The sequence below is a fragment of the Rosa rugosa genome, chromosome 5 (assembly GCF_958449725.1).
Source record: "Rosa rugosa chromosome 5, drRosRugo1.1, whole genome shotgun sequence".
Classification (NCBI taxonomy): Eukaryota; Viridiplantae; Streptophyta; class Magnoliopsida; order Rosales; family Rosaceae; genus Rosa; species Rosa rugosa.
The window spans coordinates 53,749,625-53,760,524 of NC_084824.1; the positions used below are offsets into that span (position 1 = coordinate 53,749,625).

The 10,900-nt window shown below is 38.8% G+C and overlaps 1 protein-coding gene across 1 annotated transcript; it reads right to left on the bottom strand.

Moving 5' to 3' along the window:
- Positions 1–1,209, bottom strand: LOC133711897 (uncharacterized mitochondrial protein AtMg00810-like). Its single transcript, XM_062137973.1, has 2 exons — positions 1,151–1,209; positions 1–1,045 (listed from the first exon to the last, which is right to left on the bottom strand). The coding sequence occupies exons 1-2, from the start codon at positions 1,207–1,209 to the stop codon at positions 1–3; spliced, it is 1,104 nt and encodes a 367-aa protein (XP_061993957.1).
- Between the last annotated feature and the right edge of the window lie 9,691 nt (positions 1,210–10,900).

The window sequence follows — 10,900 nt, forward strand, 5'->3', positions numbered from 1 at the left end:
TCAAGTTGGAGAGTGAATGTCATGAAGTCCCAACTTGGAAACTAAAGATTCAAAACTATATCTTCCCAATGCCTTTGTGAAAATGTCTGCGATTTGTAGAGAAGAAGGAACATATCTAGTAGAAATCAATCCGGCTTGTAGCTTCTCTCGAACTACATGACAATCAATCTCTATATATTTTGTTCTTTCATGAAAAACCGGGTTGGCGGCAATATGTAATGCAGCTTGGTTGTCACAATACAAAGAAGCAGGTTTATCTTGAATAATCTGAAAATCTTGTAAAATGTACCTCAACCAAGTTAATTCTCGACAAGTCATAGCCATAGCACGGTACTTAGCTTCTGCTGATGAACACGCCACATTACTTTGCTTCTTAGATTTCCATGAAATCAATGAATTACCAAGGAAAACAAAATATCCAGTTGTTGACTTTCTTGTTGTTGGACAACTTGCCCAATCTGAGTCACAATAAGCTTTTAAAGCCAAATCATTTTCTGATGGAAAGAAAATGCCTCTACCCGGATTTCCCTTAATAAAATGCAATACTCTCATGGCAGCTTCCATATGAGGTTTCCTTGGCTGATTCATGAATTGGCTAAGAATCCAAACAAAATACACAATATCTGGTCTTGTCACAGTGAGATAAATGAGTTTCCCAATCAATCTCCGATAACGTGTGGGATCTTTAAGAATTTCCCCATTTGTAGGTGTAAGCTTTAAATTTTGTTCCATAGGAAAATGACATGGACGTGCTCCTGTAAGACCTGCATCAAGTAGAATATCTAATGCATATTTTCGTTGAGAAACGAAAATTCCTTTCTTAGACCGTGAGACTTCAATGCCCAAGAAATATTTAAGATTGCCAAGATCCTTTATGCGAAATTCCTTACGAAGAAATGCCTTTAATAATTCAATGGCTTTGGGATCATTTCCAGTGAGCACAATATCGTCAACATAAATGAGCACAGCAGTGAAAGAATTACCAACCACACGTGTAAATAATGAATAATCAGCCTTGGATTGCCTGTAACCAGCCTTCGGGAAGCTTGTTTGAGACCATACAATGACTTATTTAGTCGACATACCAGATTCTCCCTCTGTCGACTGAATCTAGGTGGAGGAAGCATATAAACCTCTTCATGAAGGTCACCATGAAGGAATGCATTTTGTACGTCCATTTGATGAAGACTCCATGACTTGGATACACATTTACGCAAGTGTACGTATCATTGTCAAGATAGGGAAATATTATGCCCAAAGTTTATCGTACCACGGGGATTAGTGGCTAACCCACAATCCTTGGGTAATCGGAAATAAAGACACTTAGCAAACAAAGAAAAGAAAAAAAATAAAATAAATAAAAAGGCTATTCTAAGGCACCAAGCCCTAGCAATGCTCGGTTTTGGTTCTCACCAAAGCCTAATCAAAACTAAGAGCCTAGTGGTGGATATGCACAAATGAGTGGAAGAGTTTAATGTTTGGGGGTTGATTTTAACTTAACAAATAATAATGAAATGTAAAGCAATAAAAATTAATAAAAGTGTAACCAAATAAATGGGAATGTCGGGTGCTAGGGAGGTTCCTTCACCCAAATCTCATGTGTCGGAAGCTAATCTAATATAGATGCATATTTCCTATTTTGGCGGTAGTCGTATCCAAGGCGGTTCAAGGCTCAAGGACCGAAATTCCCTTTCATGGTATTCCTACTCCGGTTCAAGGGTCGTAGGAACTCACTTGACATAAATTAGAGCCGGTTCAAGGGTCACTAATTCACATCAAGAGGCCTAGAGATCGAGGAATTAGACTACTAAGCGACCCGCCCGCGCAATCACGCAACGGGTGTAAATCACCATGCTTATAACCCCTCGAATACGAAATTGAAGGTTTCTAGCTTAGGAATTAGAGGGAGTCAAGCTCCTAACTCCATCCTAGACATGCTCAAAATACACATCCTAGAGTTGACTAGGCTCCTAGACATGCATTTTAACCCAACAAAAATAGATATAAGCATCCATCATATGAAAATTGCATCATTACATTAAATTAAACATCTTTTACACAAAATTTGGGTTAGGGACACAACCCTAAAACCCAACAAGAAAATTACTCACAACCCATAATTATAGACATCAAAACTACAAAATTCAAAGAGAAAAGAAAAGAGAAGTGTAGGAGAAAACAATGATAGCCACAATTAGCTAGAAAGCCAACATGACTACTCTTGAATTATAACTCTCACAATTACCCAAATCTTGAATCTTGTAGAGGTTGAGCCATTTGATAAATCATTGAAGCTTTGTGTGAGTAAATCCTTAAAATCCCTAAAATAAAACTAAAGAAAAGAGGAAAAATGGAGGAGAAGGAGGAGAAGGAGAGAGCAGCCCAAAGGGGCTGCCTCTGTTTGGTATATGCGGCCGCTGTAGCTCTATCGGGTCTCTCTTCGCTGGAGAATTAGGTCATGGTATATATATATATATGTCGAAGAGAGAAGAGGGTATGATTGGTAATGGGTGGCAGCCAAAGCAAGAAAAGTGGATAGCTGTCCACGTGTCAAGGCTGCAATGGTTGATTTTGAAGAAGGAAAACTGTTCACGTGCTATATGTGTGAACAAAGAGGAAGAGAGTGAAAGCAAGTATAACAGGCTGCACAATTTTGTTTGATTAATTATGTTAATTAATCTTGATTAATTAAGTAATTAATGATCACTTAATTAATTAAGATGCATTACTTTTGTCGACTTTATAATTCTACCCGTTTCTTCTCACTCTTCTCCATGCATTTCCGCACGTAGTATCGGAGGTAATTGGATCCCGCTCCTTTGATGACATTGACTACGGTTGACCCGCGTCGGCTATTTTGTTCTTTTGTCGGAAACTCCAATTTGCTCAATTTTCCACCATTTTCACTTGATTTCCGCAATTCCGCTTATTTCCTACAAAATAAATAAAAGTGGATTAATTACATAATAATTGACTTGAGGATTAGCTTATTTCTAGTGTTTTAGATATAATTATACGCATAAAAATGCATGTAATCACACCCCCACACTTGAACTTTGTTTGTCCTCAAGCAAACTAAATGAAACAAAATCTGAAAATCTACTAACTCACAAACATAAGTAAAATACGGTATTAGCCTTTCCAACCATAACCCTCGGAGAACTAATTATGTACATGACCATGAAGTAGACGTAAGCACAGCATAAGATTTTCGAATTTGTAAGGCAATTAAGATGCACATGTGAGAAATGCTCAAGTATATGCATGTGTTGACCATGTGTCAAATCAATCCACCACAATCAAATAGGCATATAAAAGACCCAACATAACCCGCTAAACTCACATAGGTTCACTAAATATTACCGCTCAAGTGTTTAGGGGCTATATGTGTTTCACTCAAAAGCAATTTCATAACACGCGCCGCCATATGCTTGCTCTTCGATCTCATCTCCGCTAGGTAACCCACAACATTCAAGATTAAGAGGTCTTTTATTTGGTTGTAATGGGGCTAAGGGCAAGTGGCTATAAGAAATAAAGGATAGGGAAAGACAAAGTCCATGAAAATCGGTGAAGCAACTCTCTCTTGTAGAGATTTAAGACTTTGCTTACAAATGCTAACTCACTCACTCTAAACCCAATGTACAACCCACACTACACTACTATACTATACTTTACTTTCTTTCTATTTTTGGATTTTCTTCTATTTGACTTTCTCTTTTTTTTTCTTTTTTCTTTTTTTTCACCTTTTTTTTTTCTTTTCTTTTCAAACAACTCTTTTTTTTTTTTTTTTTGAAACCTTCCTTTCCAAACAAAATCGCTCACCCCCACACTTATTCCTTTGTAACCTCACACTTTTGACTTTTTCTTTCTTTTGAAGCACTCAAACATAAAGTCATTCTCTCGAATCGCTTCACCAACTACCATGGAAGGGTAGGATAAAAGTGTTTAGGCTAGGTAGGAATTTGTGGTGCAAATGAACAAAAAGGCTAAATATATAAATAGGCTCAAAGTGGCAATCTAGTGGTAAATATTTTTGGGCACATGCTTCTTTGGCCATGGTGGTAAATTGTCCTAATGCCTCAATCTTTTCTATCATGTCGCAAGCTAAAAGTAGCCTCGAGAGGTCTCAAGCAAGTTCTAGATACGCAATGTCATGAAATTGTACACACATGAAAGAATAAGTGAATGAACGATGCATACACTATAGATATAGGCACAAAAGCTCACAAATAAGGCATGCAAGTCAATCAAATCATCTATATGCTTCTCTAATTATGATAAACCAACCTAACCATAGGCTATGTGCACGCATATAGTCAAGCATAGATCACATATACACTCAATCACAAAACAAATTCATAGTCCTAGATCATGCTTAATCTATCCATAATCATAACAAGTTAAGTCCATGGCTCGTCATTGGGGTTGGAAAAGGCATTAACCACTAATATATAATTACAAAAAGCTAATCTAATTTTTTTTTTTTTTAGATAGGGCACCGAGCCCTCACCCCCACACTTAAAACCAACATTGTCCTCAATGTTGTCAAGTGAGCTCGAAAGCTAAAATCCCTGTCGGATTTAGGCATGAGAGTGAAGTTCGGGCGAAGGCACAAAAATTAACTATGAAAATGAAAATCTAAATGCGGAGAAAAGTTACGGAAAACCCCCTTTGTAGACACCTCCATTGCTCACGACCCTTGGAGAAGACCAATATGAGACACCAACCTCAAGGCACAAGGCCTTGACTTCCTTAACGTATGCTCCAAGCTAGCTCTAGGTGCTCATGAAAAGATCGATTCCATTTAGAACATAAATGTCCTTGAGCAATGCGGCACACAACAACCACTTCAAAGAAAAACGAAAAGAGTTCTCCATTAAGCACATGGCCTTGAGCACATCCAACACACCTCCCAACAGCCCAATAATGGCCTCCACTGAAGAATTGAAGTGCAAGAAATCCAACCAACCCGAGTGAACAAAAACTAGTGAGTGCAGAAGACTTCCAGCAATGACCTTTCTGTCTTCAAATGCCCATATCTCATACTCAGAAAGAGACAAAGAAGTGAGACCACTTGGAATGGAAAGTAGACTCAGAGAGCTTTCTATCCATATAAAGGAAGCCACCTATCTCCAATTGAGATGAAAACTATAGCTAGTCAAAGTTGCCAGCCTGTCATGAAGACTTCTGCTGACCCTCAGTCACCAAAACTGCAATAAATCGGGCTCCAGAGGTGCAAAGAGAGTGAGACCAACGGAATATGAAACTAGACTCATGAAGCTACCTTCTCTTAAAATTACACTGGAAATTCAATTCTGAGTCAAAAATCGTTGGCCTCCAAACTCACTGATCTGTTCTGCAGTTTCTGCTGTGCCCTGTTTCTGACCTCTGTCACTTGGAACATTAAATCTGAAGTTAGGAAGGTTTAAATCAAAAACTGTTTCTCCTGCATACAGAGGACATGTGAAGACACATCTCTGAAAAATTTGAGCTCCAAATTGCTTGGGATGTAGAAGGTGTAGCTTCCCAAAGTCACTCTACAGTAGCTGCCTCTGTTCTGACCTCCTTCCATTGACCACTAAATAACTCAAGTTCCAGTGACTCAAAGGGGCTGAAATTTTGGCACAAAATAGAAGACATATAGGAAAATAGCCCCAGAAAATTTCAGCTCAAAATATCATGCATACTGGAAGCTATAGTCACCCAAAGTCAACTGAATTTTCGGGACAGAAACTGCTCACTACCAAATTAATTCTCCTTCACATTTCCAAACTCCATACGCCTCCCATCCTCCCAAAAATGACTCAAAGCCTTTATTCACAACAAAAATAAACTACGAAAGAAAGAAATACTACCGATGATGTGCTAGGGTTGCCTCCCTAGCGAGCGCTTTGTTTAAGGACTTCATTGCCGGTCCATATAGAACATGATCTTGTCAAGGTGGATACTTCTCAAGTACGACCACCCTATTGTTTGGGGCTAAGGGACTCATTGATGTATCATAGAGGCAAGACCAAGAGCTAACTATGAATATTCCAATTGGCGAGCAAAAGTGTAGCTTCTTAATCTTCCTCTTCTTCATAATTGTTCTTATAGGAGCCAACCTTGCCTTCTTCTTCAAAAGTGGTGTAGAAATAATGCTCATAGGAAAAATAGGTGGTAGAAGCTCTTGAGAGTGATGGGAAAGGGTGAGTGCAAGTGCTCCATTTCCTTTCCAATCCATCACCTCATTGTAGAAACATTGGCCACTTAATGGTGGATTGAGTGGTAAAAGTACCTTAATCTCAACCTTCTCATTAAGAACATAAGTGCTCAATGTTCTACTCTCCACCTTGGGAAACTCATGATGGATCTCCATGGATGTGGGAGGCAAGAAAGTCCTTGGCTCTTCAATTTCTTCATCATCACAAAGTATTGAAGGACTCTCTTCCTCCATGGGAATATCAACCTCAACAAATAAGGGATTATGGTGTACGACTTCAAGCTCCACATCCTCCTCAATGAACAAGGGATTATGGTGTATAACTTCAAATTCCGCATCCTCCTCACTAGACAAGACATCCTCTTCTTCGGAATCATCTTCAAATATCTCTCCTCCATTAGGAAGCTTAGATTTCCAATATTGCACCAATTTCTCCGAAGTGTAGTCTCTCACCTCACTTGCATTGGAACTTTCATAACCAAGCTCACTTTCTTGTACATCAACATCACTATCATCATCTTCAACTTGCATAAAGGATTCTTGCTCAAGATGCTCAATATACACTTCTTCTCTTGAAATAGGCTCCACTTGGTCAAAGAAAGATTCATGCTCATGAAAAATTGTGAAGGGTGGCTCTTGTGCAAGACTAGCCTTAAGTTGCTCATTGGAATGTATAAGCATTTCTTGAGAAGTTTGCAATTGAGCTTGTGAGACTTGCAATTGGGCTTGGGAAGCTTGCAATTGAGCTAGCAATTCTTCAAGAGAAGGCTTCCTAGACTCATATGCTTGCTCATGAGGATATGCTTTGGGAACCATGGTCTCTTGTGAAATTCTAGCTTGAGAGGCATGTAATAGAGCTTGGGAGGCATGCAATTGAGCTAGTAGTCCTTCAACGAATTCCTTACAAGGCTCATAAGCTTCATCTTGTGAATATGCATCGGGTACAAATGTCTCTTGATACATGCCCATCTTGTACTCACACGCATGAGAATTCCACTCATGATGGCCTCCACCATAGAAACATTCTTGCTCATATCCCCTCGGATCTTCCCATCCATAGCTCCATTGATCCATAGCTCAATATGATAAGAAATAAGCACCTATGAGTTCCCAAAAATAAAATTAGTAACCAAAATTTAAAAAGAAAATAGAAAAATGAGCACACAAAACATAAATAACTAAATTAAAATAACAACAAATTTTTTTTTTTTTTAATAACAAATAAACAAAAATATGCCAAAGTGACCTAGAACCGATTTACCAAGGGATTAAGGCTATTAAACCCTAATCCCCGACAACGGCGCCATTGACTTGGATACACATTTACGCAAGTGTACGTATCATTGTCAAGATAGGGAAATATTATGCCCAAAGTTTATCGTACCACGGGGATTAGTGGCTAACCCACAATCCTTGGGTAATCGGAAATAAAGACACTTAGCAAACAAAGAAAAGAAAAAAAATAAAATAAATAAAAAGGCTATTCTAAGGCACCAAGCCCTAGCAATGCTCGGTTTTGGTTCTCACCAAAGCCTAATCAAAACTAAGAGCCTAGTGGTGGATATGCACAAATGAGTGGAAGAGTTTAATGTTTGGGGGTTGATTTTAACTTAACAAATAATAATGAAATGTAAAGCAATAAAAATTAATAAAAGTGTAACCAAATAAATGGGAATGTCGGGTGCTAGGGAGGTTCCTTCACCCAAATCTCATGTGTCGGAAGCTAATCTAATATAGATGCATATTTCCTATTTTGGCGGTAGTCGTATCCAAGGCGGTTCAAGGCTCAAGGACCGAAATTCCCTTTCATGGTATTCCTACTCCGGTTCAAGGGTCGTAGGAACTCACTTGACATAAATTAGAGCCGGTTCAAGGGTCACTAATTCACATCAAGAGGCCTAGAAATCGAGGAATTAGACTACTAAGCGACCCGCCCGCGCAATCACGCAACGGGTGTAAATCACCATGCTTATAACCCCTCGAATACGAAATTGAAGGTTTCTAGCTTAGGAATTAGAGGGAGTCAAGCTCCTAACTCCATCCTAGACATGCTCAAAATACACATCCTAGAGTTGACTAGGCTCCTAGACATGCATTTTAACCCAACAAAAATAGATATAAGCATCCATCATATGAAAATTGCATCATTACATTAAATTAAACATCTTTTACACAAAATTTGGGTTAGGGACACAACCCTAAAACCCAACAAGAAAATTACTCACAACCCATAATTATAGACATCAAAACTACAAAATTCAAAGAGAAAAGAAAAGAGAAGTGTAGGAGAAAACAATGATAGCCACAATTAGCTAGAAAGCCAACATGACTACTCTTGAATTATAACTCTCACAATTACCCAAATCTTGAATCTTGTAGAGGTTGAGCCATTTGATAAATCATTGAAGCTTTGTGTGAGTAAATCCTTAAAATCCCTAAAATAAAACTAAAGAAAAGAGGAAAAATGGAGGAGAAGGAGGAGAAGGAGAGAGCAGCCCAAAGGGGCTGCCTCTGTTTGGTATATGCGGCCGCTGTAGCTCTATCGGGTCTCTCTTCGCTGGAGAATTAGGTCATGGTATATATATATATATGTCGAAGAGAGAAGAGGGTATGATTGGTAATGGGTGGCAGCCAAAGCAAGAAAAGTGGATAGCTGTCCACGTGTCAAGGCTGCAATGGTTGATTTTGAAGAAGGAAAACTGTTCACGTGCTATATGTGTGAACAAAGAGGAAGAGAGTGAAAGCAAGTATAACAGGCTGCACAATTTTGTTTGATTAATTATGTTAATTAATCTTGATTAATTAAGTAATTAATGATCACTTAATTAATTAAGATGCATTACTTTTGTCGACTTTATAATTCTACCCGTTTCTTCTCACTCTTCTCCATGCATTTCCGCACGTAGTATCGGAGGTAATTGGATCCCGCTCCTTTGATGACATTGACTACGGTTGACCCGCGTCGGCTATTTTGTTCTTTTGTCGGAAACTCCAATTTGCTCAATTTTCCACCATTTTCACTTGATTTCCGCAATTCCGCTTATTTCCTACAAAATAAATAAAAGTGGATTAATTACATAATAATTGACTTGAGGATTAGCTTATTTCTAGTGTTTTAGATATAATTATACGCATAAAAATGCATGTAATCACTCCAATTTCGGGAGGCAGAAATAGCGAGGAGACACCTAAATGTGGTGAGCTTGGCAGTGGGTGAGAAAGTCTCACAATAATCCACTCCTTCAACTTGGGTGTAACCGTTGGCAACGAGGCGGGCCTTGTAACGTTCAATGGTGCCATCTGAATTATACTTGATCTTGTACACCCATTTGCAGCCAATGGGATCCTTGCCGGGAGGAAGAGGAGTAAGGATCCAGGTGTTGTTAGCCTCCAAAGCTTGAATTTCAGATGTCATTGCTTCTTGCCATTGAGGATTCTTTATGGCCTCTGCAAAACTATTAGGTTCCACATTTCGAGTAATATTGGCAATAAAAGAACGGTGATAGGAAATGTAATTAGAAAGTGGATAACGCGTACCTTTATTAGGAAATGGCCACAAAGACGATGAATCCTCCTGGGTAGGCAGCACAACATAAGAACAAACATAATCTTTTAGTTTGACATTTGATTTTCTAACACGTTCTGAGCGGCGAAGTGCAGGGACAATATCCTCATTAGGGACTAGAGGAGAAGAAGGAGGTGAAGATGGTGAAGAGTTGTCAAGTGGAGGGGATGAATGATGTAAAGATGGTGATGGAGGTGTCTGATCATTGGGATGAGTCTCATGGTCAGACAAGACATCTGGAGATAAAGAATTGTCAACTTGAGGAAAGGTGTGTTCAATGGGAGAAACCCTAGATGCAGACAAGGGTTCTTGAGGGATATCATTTTCAGGAATCACATTAGGAAGCACTGCATCATGAGGCTGCAGAGAAAGATCAGGAGAATCTTGCTTATAAGGAAATATATCCTCATGAAAAACAACATCCCTGCTAGTGAAAAACTTTTTGGTAGTTAGATCATAAAGTTTATATGCCTTTTGACCGAAATGATATCCAACAAATATGCATTAATGAGCACGAGGATCAAATTTGTGTTTGGGGTGAACATTAGTGGCATATGCAAGACAACCAAAAACACGAATATGAGAATATTGGGGAACACGTTGAAATATTTTTTCAAATGGAGATTTACCATAAAAAAGTGGTGTAGGCAGACGGTTGATAAGATAAACTGCTGTGAGAACACATTCCGCCCAAAACTCTAATGGAAGATTAGCTTGAAAAAGTAAAGCACGGGCAATCGTGATTATATGGCGATGTTTTCGTTCCACAACTCCATTTTGTTGGGGTGTGTAAACGCAAGAGTGCTGATGAACGATGCCATTAGCTTGAAAAAATGAACGCATGGATAAAAATTCACTTCCATTATCAGAACGAATGTGTTGTACCTTTTGATTGAATTGTGTCTTAGTAAAGGCAAGAAAAGATTTCAGAAGATTTTGAGTTTCAGATTTAGCATGCATAAGATACAACCAGGTACATCTGCTAAAGTCATCCACAATTGTTGACAGGACCCGCCCCAGATTTCACCCTGAAATCTGAAGTGGCCCTGCGGGGCTCACTTTAGAAGAGATTCTACCAAAAATTTGGCGGAACTTCCCCTAAAAGTAGGCTACCCAAAACCTGCAGGAAAACA

Bases quoted from the DNA above. Each gene is read 5' to 3' on its own strand.
- LOC133711897 (XM_062137973.1), bottom strand. From the start codon at position 1,209: ATGTGTATCCAAGTCATGGAGTCTTCATCAAATGGACGTACAAAATGC. The intron at 1,046-1,150 runs GTGACCTTCATG...GTCTCAAACAAG, and splicing joins ACAAAATGCATTCCTTCATG to CTTCCCGAAGGCTGGTTACA.